General features: G+C 39.7%; 1 protein-coding gene across 4 annotated transcripts in view; it reads right to left on the reverse strand.

Moving 5' to 3' along the window:
- LOC127806429 (protein ENHANCED DISEASE RESISTANCE 2) overlaps positions 1–16,051 on the reverse strand; it is an 87,005-nt gene that overhangs the window by 31,881 nt on the left and 39,073 nt on the right. For all 4 annotated transcript variants that reach the window (XM_052343720.1, XM_052343719.1, XM_052343718.1 and 1 more), the window contains exons 7-11: positions 12,273–12,398; positions 10,700–10,734; positions 9,110–9,210; positions 8,940–9,035; positions 1,692–1,756 (exon numbers count right to left, since the gene is read on the reverse strand). In XM_052343720.1, coding sequence (XP_052199680.1) covers positions 1,692–1,756; positions 8,940–9,035; positions 9,110–9,210; positions 10,700–10,734; positions 12,273–12,398 — 423 coding nt within the window. The remainder of the gene's footprint in view (positions 1–1,691; positions 1,757–8,939; positions 9,036–9,109; positions 9,211–10,699; positions 10,735–12,272; positions 12,399–16,051) is intronic.

A 16,051-nucleotide genomic window follows, 5' to 3' on the forward strand; every position in this document is an offset into this window, starting at 1 on the left:
ACGGAATAATAAGGTTCCTCACAACATTATGGGTGGAAGACAGCTTGTCTGAAAATTAGTTTAATTAATCATTTGAAAATGAAAATAAGTTTATCCAAATCAAGGTAACATGTATAATCAAGCAGATAAGACAATATCACCTGCTTAATAACACAAACTAAGAGTTGAAGGTAAAATGTTAAAAAAAAAAAAAAAAAGATTCTGAACCAATTAATATTACAAGAAAACAACAACAAAAAACTTCATTTAGGCCCATACACTTCATATTAAACTTTAATGTCTCTCCCAAAGTTTTCTTGGGTCTACCTCTACCTCTTTTTTTGACTAATTGTTCCATTTCATCAACTCTCCTCACAGGAGCGTCTCTTGGTCTTCTTCTCACATGACCAAACCATCTTAGTCTAGTCTCTATCATCTTCTCCTCAATTGGCACTACTCTTACCTTATTACGAATAACCTCATTTTTAATTTTATCTTTTCTTGTATGGCCACACATCTATCTTAGCATCCTCATCTCCGCTACGCTTAGAGAACCAAGCCTAACTATACTACCAAGCCTAAGTCTAAAACTTAGAGAGCTAACTATAAGGATCTATTTTTCATCCTCTTGGATTTCATTAAAAGATATATTATCCGCTAAGGTCAAGGCAACCACATCTTCTCTCCTTGCTAACCTGACCCTTCCTAGCATTCCCTTTTCTCCTCTGGAAATCTCAATCTAGTGAAATAATTCCTCACAGGAGCGTTATGTGCTCTCGCTTGCTTCTACCCATACAATCTCAATCAATTCCCTCTATTCATTTTCAACTACGAACACTTCCAGGTTTCAATGTGATGCATTCATCTCTTGACTAGTCAAATCCATCAATATGCACCAATCCCACTCAATTTGTATAAATAGTTGCAAGATATGTACCAGAGAAACATAAATATAGCAAACATACAACATTCACTATGTGCATAGAATGTATGGAGGGAAGTGAGGGAGGGTGAGAGAACAATGCAATCAGCCACATGCAAAAGTAATAATGTTGTTCCAACTCAAAGTATAAGAGATTTTTGAATTCTTTTATAACCACTATCCCTAGATTGATACATTCAGCTTTCCCCAGTTTGAATGTTCCACAATGAGAATAAAATGCACAGCAGATAGAGCAAAGCCCTGAAACAAGATTGTACAGGATCTGAAGAAGACAACAGAACAAGCAGAAATCAAAACCAAGAATCATACATTGGAGATAACCAAGAAACTCCTTCCCTACCAATGCCCAAAGTCCTTTCTTCCAAGTAACTAAAAGAATTCTCATTTAAGATGATCCAAATAAATTTTGGAGGCAGTTTCCGTTTAGGTTATTAGTCATGCCAACAACTAAATACAACTAAACCCCAGCATCACTCTTGTACATCGCACCACTCTAATGCAGGGTTAACAACTGTACTAAGGAGAGCTGAAGTTGTAACACTTTAGACTTTCAAATAGTCATCAGCATATGTTAAGTCAAATGGAGATTTTATATTCCAATATGGAATTGTTGATGGAGAGACCTCTGCAAATAAAACAAACCCATGATGTGTGGCAAAATATCACATACAAAGGGAAAGTTTATAGTGCACCAGGCCAACAGTAGCACACACAAACACATATAATAGCTAATAGGTCTAAAACCATTGGCTGAATACAAGTCTCTTACTATACGTTCCATCTTGCCCCCGAAACCATTGCCTGAAGAAAACGAAATCTCTCTTGGAATGCCATCTGCAGAACATATAGACCATGGGATAAAGACAATGAGAGAGAGAGAATGCATTTATGAATGGCTACCATATGTTTAAAAAAAACCTTACTTTCATAAATAAGCCCATTCTAATTCAAATGAAGTATCATTCTCGCTCAAAAAAGAAAAAAGAGAAGAAAAGAAAGACCTAATACATGCTTTACCAAGTTAATTTAATGCAATTCCTAAATGTTATGAAGTTTGGAAATATTAGTCCCATTTTTCCCTTGCTGATCTGATGATGGTATGGCATTTGGAAACAAACTAGTAGGATACCCAAAGAATGAAACTTGACCAAGAGAGGTTGCAAGAGAATAGTTCCAATGGCCAACTGCCCAAGCAAGGAAACACTCAAAGTGAAGCAGAGATGAGATGGACAGAGGGAATTCATAAATCAGTTAATTTCAGTTTTATGATGAGTTGGATTAAATCCCTTAAAATAACAATAAAAAGATTATTAATGAAAATAAAATAGATAGATACATAGTTATCAAATCTCATCATGGGATTCCATGATCCTGTGATCCATTTTCAAGGGTAATTCAGATCGCACATATGATTATTTTTGGTAGGATTCTAATAGGATTAGTAGGATTACAATCCAGAACCCATTCCTGCATAAAGCCACTTATTTACCATCTGGTATTGGTTGTGGGTCTTGTGATCGAAGAGATCATTTTACCCATATTATGAAAAAACTGAACAGCTTAGGAATTTATTTGGACATTCCATCACAAATTCAAAAGGAAAGCTAGATTGCTTCCACCAAGAGCAAACACAGGCATGCTCCTCCTTTTTTGCAGCAACTGCTATTAGTAACAGCATTGCATTTCTCTTTCTTTGCCGCATCTGGTGATGCAGCAGCATTTAATCATCTTCATTTCTCTTTTTGCTGCCACAGATGCTTCAGCAGTAGCATTTCTTCTTCTCTGACTACTGTTGCAGCAACAATGTTTCTTCATGTTCTTTTTCTTTTTCCTTATTATTGCATCAACAATTTTTATTAAATTATTAATGAGAATGTAACCCATAGAAGCAAGGTGATAGACCACCGATTCACTGGACATACCAAAGGCGTCCAAGGAATCAGGGATAGTTTTGGAATTAGGGAAATTAGCTGTTAGAGGAGGGGTAGAACAGGAATTGCAAGGTTGTGTAACAACCTGCATGTGCGGATTCTAATTCCGTTAGAGAATGAGGAATAAAAGAGAGGTGGCGTAGGTGAGGGAGGTGTGAAGAATTTTTCCATAAAGTAGGAGAGATTAAGGGCCTCTCGAATTGCCCTGTTTTCTTTCTTCTTTGGCTGTAATTGGTTTGAAACTCTTGCTTATTGAATCAAGTATTCTTACAATTCTTAGAATTCTACCATTTTGGTATCAGAGCATTGCGATCCTAATGGTGAACTTAACGGATCGAGTGGGAGATTTAGAGAAGGGGTTGGATAGCGTACAACTAGGCGTGGACGCCATGAAGAGTGAATCGAATGCCATGAGAAGTGAGATTCGATCAGTGGAGAAGAATGTTGTTTCCTTGTTGGAACAGTTCGAATGGATGAGAGCGAGATGGGAGGAGCAACAACGAGAAAGGAAGAACAAGGAGAAGTGGGGAGAACAATCACCTGAGGTAGGTGACTCGGAGGCAACGCCCGAGGCGGGTGGGAGGCGAGCTGAAACGGAGGGGGTCGAGGGTGGCTGGCGATCAGAATCTCGCGGATGCCGGCTGGAAATGCCGCTCTTCGATGGAGGTGACCCAGATGGCTGGATTTTCAGGGCCGAGCGAAACTTCTCGGTGAATGGGTTGACTGATATGGAGAAGGTGGATACAGCAGCTGTATGTTTGGAAGGACCCGCCCTCTCGTGGTTTCAGTGGGAAGAAAAAAGGCGGAGAATGAGGACTTGGGAGGATTTCAAGTTGTTGTTGCGAAACTGATTTCGACCCACTCAAGAAGGGTCGATAGAAGAGCAATTTTTAGCTCTTTGGCAGAGAGGGACTGTCTCGAACTACCGTCAAAACTTTTGTGTCGATTATAGGGCCTTGAACAAGGTAACGGTTCCAAACAAATTTCCCATTTCGGTAATAGATGAGTTACTTGATGAGTTGCATGGTGCTAGGGTTTTTTCCAAACTTGACTTAAAATCTGGTTACCACCAGATTCGGGTTAGGCCCGAGGATGTCCCAAAGACAACATTCAAGACTCATGAAGGGCATTATGAGTCCCTAGTGATGCCTTTTGGATTGATGAACGCTCGGCTACTTTCCAAGCGTTGATGAATGAAATTTTCAAAGATTATTTGAGGCGTTTTGTGTTGGTGTTTTTCGATGATATCTTGGTGTACAGCAGCAGTTTGGAGCAGCATGAATAGCACCTAAGGTGTGTGTTAAGGGTGTTAGCGGACAACCAACTGGTGGCCAATAGCAAGAAGTGTGTGTTTGGGCAGCTAGAAATTGAGTATTTGGGCCATGTTATTTCTTATTTGGGGGTTTTAGCTGATAGCAACAAGGTGCAAGCGATGATAGATTGGCCTACTCCAACAACGGTAAAGGAATTGAGGGGGTTTCTTGGGCTTACGGGGTACTACAGACGCTTTGTGAGAGACTATGGCAAGCTTGCTCAGACTCTAACTGATAAATTAAAAAAAAAACTTCTTGTGGGATGTGACTGCTGAAGAGGCCTTCCAACAACTCAAGGCTAAAATGATATCCTTACTCGTTTTAGCCTTATCCGACTTTGAGAAGCCTTTCACCATTGAAGCTGATGCCTCGAGGCATGGAATGGGGGCTGTTTTGATGCAAGAACAGAGGCCGATCGCTTATTTCAGCCAAGCATTCAGTCAGTTGGAGAGTAAGAAATCTGTTTATAAAAGAGAACTCATGGCCATAATGTTTGAGGTGAAAAAATGGAGGCACTACTTGTTAGGAAGAAATTTTTTTATTAGAACGGATCAAAAAAGCCTCAAGTACTTGATGGAGTAATGGGAGGTAAGTCCGAAATATTTGAAATGGATGGTGAAGTTGATGGGATACCAATTTGAGATACATTATCGGGCTGGGATGGAGAATAAGGCGACTGATGGGCTATCCAAAATCTATCACACAACAACTTTGATGGTTTTGACAGTGCCTAGGGTGGTCCATTTGGAGTAGGTGGTAAGTGAGGTAAACACTGATGCAAGGCTGCAAAAAATTATCCAAGAGTTACAAGCTGACTCCTCCTCCCATCCTAATTTTCAGCTGGTGGACAAGCACCTCGTCTACAAGGTACGACTTTACTTACCCAAGGGATCCGCACTAATTTCGTTGATACTCCAGGAAGGGCATGATGGGAGCATCGGAGGTCATTCGGGGTTTTTAAAAACTTACAAAAGGGTGTCGGCGAATGTCTATTGGTCGGGTATGAAGAAGGATGTCCATCAGTATGTAAGTGAGTGTTCGACTTGTCAACAAAACAAATATATAACCTTGTCACCGGGGGTACTGTTATAGCCACTACCAATTCCTAACCAGATTTGGGACGACATTGCCATGGACTTTATTGAAGGACTTCCAAAATCTAACAAGGTAGACTCAATCTTGGTCGTGGTGGATCGACTTAGCAAATATGGGCATTTTATTGGCCTTAAACATCCATTTACAGCTGGGGAGGTAGATGGAACTTTTATTAAGGAAGTGGTGAGGCTCCATGGGGTTCCTAGGTCCATTGTGTCGGATAGACACAAAATTTTTATGAGCAGATTTTGGGAGGAGATTTTTAGGCTACAGGGCACCAAACTCAAAAGAAGTATGGCTTATCATCCACAAACGGATGGGCAAATCGAGGTACTCAACCGGACTTTGGAAACCTACTTGAGATGTTTTGCTTCTTCCAAACCAAAGGCTTGGTTCGCTTGGTTACCACGGGCTAAATTATGGTACAATACCTCCTATCATACAACTGCTAAATTAACTCCCTTCCAAGTGGTGTATGGGAGGGAACCGCCTCCCTTAGTGAGGTTTGAGAAGGGAACTACCCCCGTCTCGATGGTGGAGCAGCAAATGATTGAAAGGGATGAGATCCTAGATGAACTGAAGGCACAACTTTTGAGGGCACAAGCAATAATGAAGAAGAGAGCAGATGGGGAAAGAAGGGATGTGAAGTTCCAAGTAGGAGACTTTAGTATATTTGAAATTAAGGCCGTATCGGCAAAGGTCTATGGCTGCCTGTGCAAATGAGAAACTAGCGGCACACTATTATGGCCTATTTGAGATTGAGAAGGAGGCAGGTCCTGTGTCTTACCAGCTGAAACTGCCACCGCATTGTCAAATCCACCCAACATTTCACATGTCCCAACTACGAGAGGCTAAGGGTGCAATGAAGGCCACGAGAGAGTTGCCCAAACAGCTTACTGAAGATCTGGAAATGGTGGTAGAACCCTCAACGGTGCTAGGAGTGTGCTCGGGGAATGGAAGGAGCATGCAAGGAGCAGAAGTGTTGATTCAGTGGAAGGGCCTGCCACCATTGGAAGTCACTTGGGAGCCCTACTCAATGATCCAACAGCAGTTTCCATTTTTCCATCTTGAGGACAAGGTGAAAGTTGGGGGAGAGAGTATTGATAGACCACCGATTCACTGGACATACCAAAGGCGTCCAAGGAATCAGGGATAGTTTTGGAATTAGGGAAATTAGCTGTTAGATGAGGGGTAGAACAGGAATTGCAAGGTTGTGTAACAACCTGCATGTGCGGATTCTAATTCCGTTAGAGAATGAGGAATAAAAGAGAGGTGGCGGACGTGTGAAGAATTTTTCCATAAAGAATGAGAGATTAAAGGACTCTCGAATTGCCCTGTTTTCTTTCTTCTTCAGCTGTAATTGGTTTGGAACTCTTGCTTATTGAATCAAGTATTCTTACAATTCTTAGAATTCTACCACAAGGCAAGATGGCTAAAATTTAAAAGTGCATCCAACATTTTATATGATCATAAGATTCCATTAAAGTTAACAGGAAAATTTTATAAAACTGTTACAAGACAAGCTCTATTGTATGGCGTGGATTGTTGGGTAGTAAAGCACCAAAACATGAAAAAAACAAGCATAATGGAGGTGAGGATGTTACAATGGATATATGGCCGTAAAATAAAAGATAGAACTAGAAACGAGGTTATTCAAGACAAAATCGGAGTGGCTCCTATTGAAGATAATACGTGTGACATATAATTAAGATGATTTGATCATGTAAGAAAACAAATAGACGCTCCTATGGGAAGAGTGGATGGAATAGAGAAATCTTTAACAAAAGAGGCAAAGGAAGCCCAAGAAAAAACTTGGTGGAAAACTCTTAGGCATGATATGAATCATAAGGACCTTATAGAAAATATAACCATAAATAAAAATGATTGGTGAGCTAGAATTCATATAGCCGAACCCACCTAGTGGGATCAAGTCTTGATATATTATGCATTTTTAATGGATTGGACATATTAGAAGAAAAACCAATAGACATTTAAGTAAGGAGAGTGAAAGGAATGAAAGCAGTTTGTAGCAAAAGAGGTAGAGAAAGACCAAAGAAAACTTGGTAGCAAACTCATAGGCATGACATGGAATAGAGATGAGTAGAGTAGAATAAAGGCTTGTGATGATGATGCCAACACAATAGTGTTATGCATTATTACATTTATTATTTTACTTTTGTTCTTTCTAATTGCTATCAAATGGTTAGGAAATAATTCTTAACAAAATTAATCTGTCGCATGGCATAGGTATCCAGTCAAGGTGCAACCATCAATGAGTAGTAATGTTAACGCCACAACTAAAATCAAGACTGAATTTGATAACAATTACAGTTGATCAAATTTGAACAGATGAAGATTCATCATACAATTATTGGCTGGAAGAGAGTAGTCTTTGAGGCAAAAGATTTGAGTCCACAAAGGGAAGATACAGGTTTTCCATGCATGAGAAACATGCACAGAAGAATAAGATTAATAGCACATATATTTTACAAGTCAGTGAAGCAAATAGTAGAGCTGAATCTTTAAAACCACTGTCACCGACGAAAAGAAATAGCTGTTAACATCACAGAGGTTGGCAAGCTTGAAAACAGGTGTCAATACCAAATCATTTATTATTATGGTCCCTTCCTTTTTTTCTTTTTCTTTTTTTAAATTTCGAGTCAAAGACCAGATAAACTGGGTGGAAAAACAGGTAGATAGATCGCAAATTGGCAAGGAAGACAAAATATACTCAGGAAATTCATTTATAAGTAAATTCCGGGAATCAGATCATTGAAAGGTGAAATAAGCTGAAATCTTGGAAAGCTTAAATTTTATTGAATTCAAGTATGGTATATATATACAAGAAACCATCTAAGCTATCTCCTAGAAAACAGGAACAGATTTCAATTTAGATTTTAGAAGATAAAGCAGATCAACCGAAATTTAAAATTTCTGGAATTATCTTCTTCTTTCAACCTGCCTCATCCCTTTAATCTTGGTAACTTATCTTCTCTTCTAAGCTGCCTCATCCCTTTAATCTTGGAGACTTATCTTATCTCCAACAATCTTATCCCTTTAATATTGGGCATTTCATCTATCCATTCCAACAAACGGAGATACCAGAAAACCTATTTTTTGCATTCTAGCATCTGGAAGGAAAGGATTACAAATTGAGACTACTTCCCTTAGAAGGCTACCCAAAAAGAAAGAGTGGCTTCACATGATTTTATTCTTACTATTGATAAATTCAAAAGGAGAAGGTATGTAAAACCAGGACAGCTAGTTGCGGAACCTGATGTTTGCATTTTTTGGGGATCATGTGGCTAATGCCCACCACAATTACAGATCTTTTTTTGTGCTTGGCCAAGGAACTTCTGAAGTAGAGGCTCAAGAGATATTTAGAATATCATTCCTCTTTGTATAATATGGTGTGTTTCTTAAGAAAAAAACAAAAAGTGCTTTGGAAGGTATAGAAAGTCCTATTAAATATTTTGAAGGGAAAACTTCTTATTTGCTGTATCTTTAAGTAGTTGAAAAAGGATAACCTTTTGTATTTCCTCCTTTTCCCCTTTTATTGATTAAATTATCTTTTTGATAGCCTTTAAGTAATGTTTTTTTACTTAGGTAAAAAAATAAAAAAATGTAACTGGAAACCAGTCATGTACCACCAAATAGATGGAGGCTTAACAACTTCACCTTGTTAAATGTCTAGGATCATATGTTCCGTAGACAACATCATAGTGTCCATCTACCCTATCAACCAACTCCAAATCACCTGTCAAAGTATCCCACCTGCAAAGAAAATTGTCAAACAGATTGGAGAAACATAGAGTTATCCACCAAGAGCATAAACTTATACATCTTACTCATATCTTTTATGTCGATTAACATCCATGAGCACCTCAAAAACAGTATCTGCACTGGCATCGACAACACCAACGGCCTTCACAAGGACACTTTTTGCAGTCTATAAAAGATAAATCACTTTATAAGCAAAATGCAATAATTTATCAAGAATTCTAAAAAACCTTTGATTTTGAAAATCAAATTTAATCTAGCACCGGATTCGGAGATATGAACAAACAGGTGGCAATAAATAAGTGACAAAGATTGGCAGTAACAATGCATTTTGCATCTTAACAGGCACCCATAGTAGACAGAAAATGCACCACCTAGACAAATGTATCAGACCATTCAAGAAAACAGGTTCCCCCTACACCCATGCCAAAGCAAAAGGTAAAAGAACAAGAATTTCTCTTGCTAAGCAAAGAATCCATACTACTTCAATCATAATCGAATTTCCTAATCCGAACATAATTTGCATCAGCAAAAATAAAAAAAGAAAGAAAATATGAGTAAGAATTAACTACAGCTGACCCACCTATTTACATGAGATTAAGGCTTGTGAGTGGTGTTGCATGAATAAGAAATCTTAAAGAATGTAGTCTTCAATGTATTCTAATCTTTTCATCTGTAAGGTGTGTATTTTTTTATCTAGTATGAAAGCATCACTTGTGTACCACAACTGTATAAAGTGATAGCATAAATACAAGTACAAACAACCCTAAGTAGGTCATCTAATGTTTTCATTCTGCATATGTTTAACTGGAAAAAGTATTTGATCCTCGGCCTTAAAATTGAGAAAGAGAATGGGAAGTACCTGTGGTGTCTTACCCAAGAAAGCTCTTTCAGAAATCTTAGATCTGTTGGCTTTGCAAAAGGTTGTACTTTTGCAGGTAGATTTAAATGTTCAAAGGTTTCCTTTTTTATTATACTAACATAATTGAGTTGGCTTTAGATGCCATCTACTCCCAACCTTGACCAAAAACTGATTGGGTTTTAATTCTATACCTCCAAACACAACACCCATACTCGTCCAATTATGGCAAGGCCAAGCTGGGTGATACCTTTCCATGTCCAATTGGCATCCTTATTCAGCCTATGGAGAGTTAATAGATGATAACCAGTAAGTTGTTCATCAGTACATGTTGCTTTCAATCCAATTTTTCATAGCAGAACTAAGTACATTGAACTTCATTAATCCTTGTGGAAAACATTTTATAAAATGCAATGGAAAAAAATCACTCAAACAGTTCATGCATGTATTTGTATTTACTATAGGAATGTAACTGTAACTGTGATGTTCAGCATTAGTATTAATACATGCAAAGAGGAATCCTAATAGGTTGTTCAGCCTTTTTCGCATTCTATACACTTTTACAGCACAAAAGAATGATGACAGTAAAATAAGAAAGCACTTCTGGTTTGTTTTGCATTTTTTCTTGTACATCTAAACAACACCCCCCCCCCCCCCCCCCCCCCCCCACACAAAAAAAAAAAAAAAAGCAAAAGAAACACACATACAGAGCCCCACACACTTAAAAAGATCTTGATTAAAATAGCTTGTTGGTCACAAGGAGAAAAATTGAAGTCAAAATTTGAGGAATTGTCATTACCTTTGATCCTGCCACATCCTCAAATATTCTAATACCTGAATACAGATAAAATGGCAAGTTAATGGAAACCATGAGAGGTATAGAAAATTAAGACAAAATCCAAAACTTGTGCATTACAAATGTCTGAAAATAAATTTGAAAAAAAGATCAATCTGGACAAGGCCTTTTCCCAGCATAAAAAAGAACCAAGGCCTTGTTTTTCCTTTTCCTTTCAGCTAACAAGGCTTGAAGACCACCATGAACCTGAGTACTTTTGGATACAAAAAATACCCAGGTCCACATGCAGAGGGTGAAAAGCACTCTAAATGTTGGGTAGAGAACTTCTTTAACTCAAGATACCTGCAACCTATGGATGAATCTTGCATCTACCAGAAATTTGCTCAAGTTGCACAACAATATTTGAGTAGCTAAACTTTGACTTAGCCTCTTTTGTCCTTACATAACAATTTTGATCTGTGAATTAAACTAATCAACTTTTGGGGTGAAAAGTGGAAGGAAAGATGCATTTGTTAGATCAAAAGCTATTACACCAAACCATGCATAAATCAACACTTCCATCACAACTCTTATCCCAAATCTCTTACCTAGGGTCACAGCGGAAATGGAAAAAAGTAAAAGAAAGCAATTTAAAAAAAAAAAAAAAAGAGATGAATATTTTAGTGTTCTAATCCTGTAAAAATCCAAAACTTAGAAAGGGCGTAAGGAAAAAAAATCCTCAGACAACATTTCCAAGGACGTTTGAAACACAATTCAAAAATGTTCTTTTCTTCTTCTTAAATTTTCTAGAACCGAACATACCATGTAAACTTTTTTTTTTCTTTATTTGGGTTGGGGGTGGGGGGCGGGGGTGGCCTGGGAAGGGGGGGTGTTAAATTCCTTCATGTAAGATGAAATGAATATTATGGTAGACTAAAGACATAACTCCAAATCCAAGGAAGAATTTAAGACAATGTGAAATTATACAAATTGATCATCCCTCCTTAGACCTTCAACTATATTCAACATCAAAAACTTCTAATTTGTTCACTTAGGAGTTCCTTTAAATAAATACTATAACTTTGTTCTCAAAGATACCATTTAATATTTATAATGTTTAGATGGTTACTATTTATGTATTTGAAATGTATCATTTAATATATAGTTATTTGGGTTGACTTATATAGCCCAATTCAAAAGCAGGTCTAGCAAAGTTTGAGGATTTGACAAGACCAATCAACCACGCCATCTCAGAGTGGACCCATTTGGTCCTGCACTCATACCTTAAGACAGAACCAATTAAAAGTAGAACATCCTTAACTCATAGGAGCAAGATCACGTGGATGTTGAATAAGCCATACAAGGGCATGGATTTGACGTTAAAGGCTATGGTGATGCTAAATGAGGGAAAAAGAAAAAACTAAATTACTAGAGGACAAATAAAAATATAACAGAGGAAAGAACTATGTAGGTGAGCTTTAGAAATAACACATCAAGACTAAATCCCATTAGGTGGCATTGAGTACATGAATTCTAGCTCACCAATCATCTAATATGTGAGAAGAAAGGAGGAAAAGGGGAAAAATAGAAAAGATACCATTCGCTGTGCGAACACACTTCCACTCATGTGCTTCAATCACGTCTCCATCATCACGTTGACAATATCCATCAGCTCCAATATTTGCAGGAAGGTTTGAAGATTGGCGTAAGAGAGACTCTGGACCTATGTAAAATCGAAAAAGAAAAAAAAAATTAACAACTATTTTTTGAAATTATATACATAAGTTGTTTATGTTACATGACAGTCTTAAAATTTTACACAAAGCATGTAGATGCCTGCCACAAAGACCCGGAAAGCAAACAAGAATAAATGGTAGCAAGCTAGTGTAAATAATCAAACAGTGGGAAACATCCTGGTTTTTAGTGAACAGAATTTTCCACTAAGACTTGACCACCTGCACCTTCACAAAGCAGGAAAAGCATCTTAGGTGCAACTCATTTAATTATTTCCCATGCATTCACAACAGATGTGAGGAGTCTATTAAGCATATTTTAAATATTTGTGAAGAATGTCTTTTAGTTGACATGCGTCACAGCCCAAGGGCAAGTCTGTAATTAGAGGAATATAGCAGGGTATAAGGGGAGATTGGTGTAATTGTGATAAGCCCACTTGGCACATGGCCACTTGGAGGTTCTAGAGAAGTAGTTAGAGGAAGTCTCTAGTTGTAACCAACCCCTATAAATAAGAAGCTGCTCACGAGGATGGGGATATGTGAAGATTAATCCACAAGTCCTTTCCCTCCTAATTCAATCTCTATTCTCTCTCTCTCCCTCTCCTTATTTCCTTCTTCCCGCCTATTATCTTCCTAAATTCTGGAACAGCTCCCCGATCAGATCCCAAGATCTGACATTTGATATCAGAGCCGACGACCTGTCGAAAGTGGAACGGCTGAAGGAACGCGAGCAAAGCAAGCGGAATCGCAGCTAGATGCCATGGAAGCTGAGCTACACCAGAACCAAGCACAAGTAGAGGATCGCCTGGAAATTCTGGAATTAGGCATCCAGAACACCCAGGAGGAGATTAGCAGGAGTCGATTCGAATACACAGCCAATTTGGATCGGGTTGTGGGCGGAATTTGCGGGGTATGCAGCCAACTTAGATTGAGTCGTTAGTGGAATCAGGGAGGAATTCGCGAGGTTAAGCCAACAGTTAAGCCAGCAAGTGAGTGTTGCTCTGAGCATCTTTGCCAGGCAGCCCCAGGCTAGTCTGCCGACTGATTTTCCCCCGAGGGCCTCATCGGCACCAATTCTTACTACACCAAGGGCGAGGCAGGGGACAGGGGGGAAACAGAGGACGGTATCACGAACCGAGGAGGAGGATTAAACCACTTCAATCCTCAGGGGCAGCGGATGGACATTCCCCTATTCCAACGCAACCGACCTCAATGGTGGGTGAGACGTTGCGAAAGGGTCTTCTACCAGTACAGAGTGGCAGAGAGGGACAAGGTGAATATGGTCGAGGCTTACTTGGATGATGTAGTCGATGCCTGGTTCCAGAATTGGAGCAGGGGAAGAGAAGAGTTGAGTTAGCCACAGTTAGTGAATGACATATGCAACTGGTTTGGGGAAAAGATGAGGACCAATGTCATAGAAGAATTCAATAAGCTAAAGTAAAAGGGATTGGTGGAAGAGTACTTAGTGAAATTTGAAGAACTGAGATCATTGTCCTCCTTAGCTCACCCCTCCCTGGATGAGGATTATTTCGTATCTAGCTTCTTCAGTGGGTTGGATGAACAGATCCGCCCCACGGTCAAGATGTTCTATCCTACGTTGGTGGGACAAGTCGCTGAACAAGCTTACCTGCATGAGATGGCCCTGGACGCCTTCGCCAAGAGGCATAGGTTGTCTCCTAAAAGGAGCTGGGAGGAGAATTTGTTGGGAATTGCGAACAAGGGTAGCAATCCACCATGGCAGAGGAATGGGGTTGCAAAAAGGTCTCAGTTCGCGCCAAACTAGACTAAGGACCTCACTCTCAATCAAAAGCGACAGCTGAGACTCTGCTTCCATTGTGGGGAGAAGTTTGGCCCTGGACACCAATGCAAATGAATGTTGCTTACTATGAAAGGCCACCAAGAGGAAGAGAAGGAAAATGAAGAAGGGGAGGAGCCTGAGGAGGAAACGGAAGAAGACGAAGGTGGGGAAATATCAATGCATGCATTGCAAGGTCATGCATCAGGTAGAGTATTGAAAGTAAGGGGAATAGCAAGGAAGAGGAGTCTGGTGGTTCTCATTGATAGTGGGAGCACCCACAGTTTCCTTAATGAGGAAACAACCTCTGCCCTCCAGTGTGAAATGCAGGAGATGACCCCTTTCTCGGTAATGATTGCTAATTGAAACAGGATGGTAAGCCACTACAAGTGTAGAGAATTCGAGTGGAAGATGGGGGGGTGGGGGGGGGGGGGGGGGGGGGGGGGGGGGGGGGGGGTCATGAGTTTGCAGTGGACCTAAGGATCCTCAGGCTTGGGAGATGTCACATTGTGTTAGGCGTGGACTGGATGAGAACGGTAAGCCCTCTCATGTTTGACTTCAACACCTTAGAGGACACTTTTGATAAGGGAGGCCAGAAAATTACTTTGAAGGGGTGTCAAGAGATAGGGGAGTGCAAGGCAATGTTAGGCAACAGATTGAAGAAGCTACTGGATCAAGGGGGAACGTCGATAGGACAATTGCATTCCTTATATGCCCTTGAGAGGGGCAGCTACCGAGGGGAGGGCAATGCCTCTAATAAGCTAAGGAAAGGTGGCCAACCTACAGTCCATTCTTCTGAGCTCAACCACACTCAAGTACACTCTCTAAACCCTATTCACTTATTGTTAATAGAGTTTGAGGATTTGTTAGCCACCCCTACTAGCCTACCCCCACACCGATTCCTTGATCACTCCATTCACCTCACACCAAATGTTGAACTAGTTAACCTAAGAGCCTATCGATACTCACCTGTCCAAAAGGCAGAGATTGAGAAACTTATTAAAGACATGATGGACAAATCCCTCATTCAATCCAGCCAAAGTCCTTTGCCTCTCCAGTCCTCCTAGTCAAGAAAAATGACGAATTATGGAGGTTTTGCATCGATTACCGACAATTAAACACACTAACCATCAAAAACAAATTTCCAATTCCCATCATTGAGGACCTCCTAGACGAACTAACAGGAGCATCCATCTTCTCAAAGCTAGACCTTACCTCCGAATACCACCAGATCAGAATGAACTCTAATGACTCCATAAAACAACCTTTCGAACACACCAAGGACACTACAAGTTCTTGGTAACGCCTTTCGACTTTACTAACGCCCTTGCCACTTTTCAAGCTCTCATGAACCACATTTTTGCTCCCTATCTTAGAAAATTTGTGCTGGTCTTTTTTTATGGCATAGCCCCAGCCTAAACCAACATGTAACCCAGCTCAGAAAGGTATTCAAAATCCTCAAAAGCCATCAACTATTTGTGAAGAAGTCTAGGTGCACCTTTGTCATTGCCAAGCCAAGAGTGGAATACCTAGGCCATATAATAACTGGTCAGGGAGTAAATACAAACCCCCAGAAGGTGACAGTTATGGAGCATTAGTCTAAACCTAAAACATTAAAGGAGTTGAGAGGTTTCCTAGGGCTCACTGGCTATTACCAGCGGTTCATCAGGGCTATGGTGTCTTGAGTAAGCCCTTGACAACTTTACTAAAAAAGAATAACTTCCATTGGGGTAGCAAGGTGGATAAGGCTTTAGCAGAATTAAAGGTGGCAATGACTCAAGCTCTGGTGCTGGCCCTTCCAAACTTCTCGAAAAAATTTGTGTTAGAGATAGACACTTGTGATGTGGG

The sequence above is a fragment of the Diospyros lotus genome, chromosome 7 (genome assembly GCF_014633365.1).
Source record: "Diospyros lotus cultivar Yz01 chromosome 7, ASM1463336v1, whole genome shotgun sequence".
Taxonomy (NCBI): Eukaryota; Viridiplantae; Streptophyta; class Magnoliopsida; order Ericales; family Ebenaceae; genus Diospyros; species Diospyros lotus.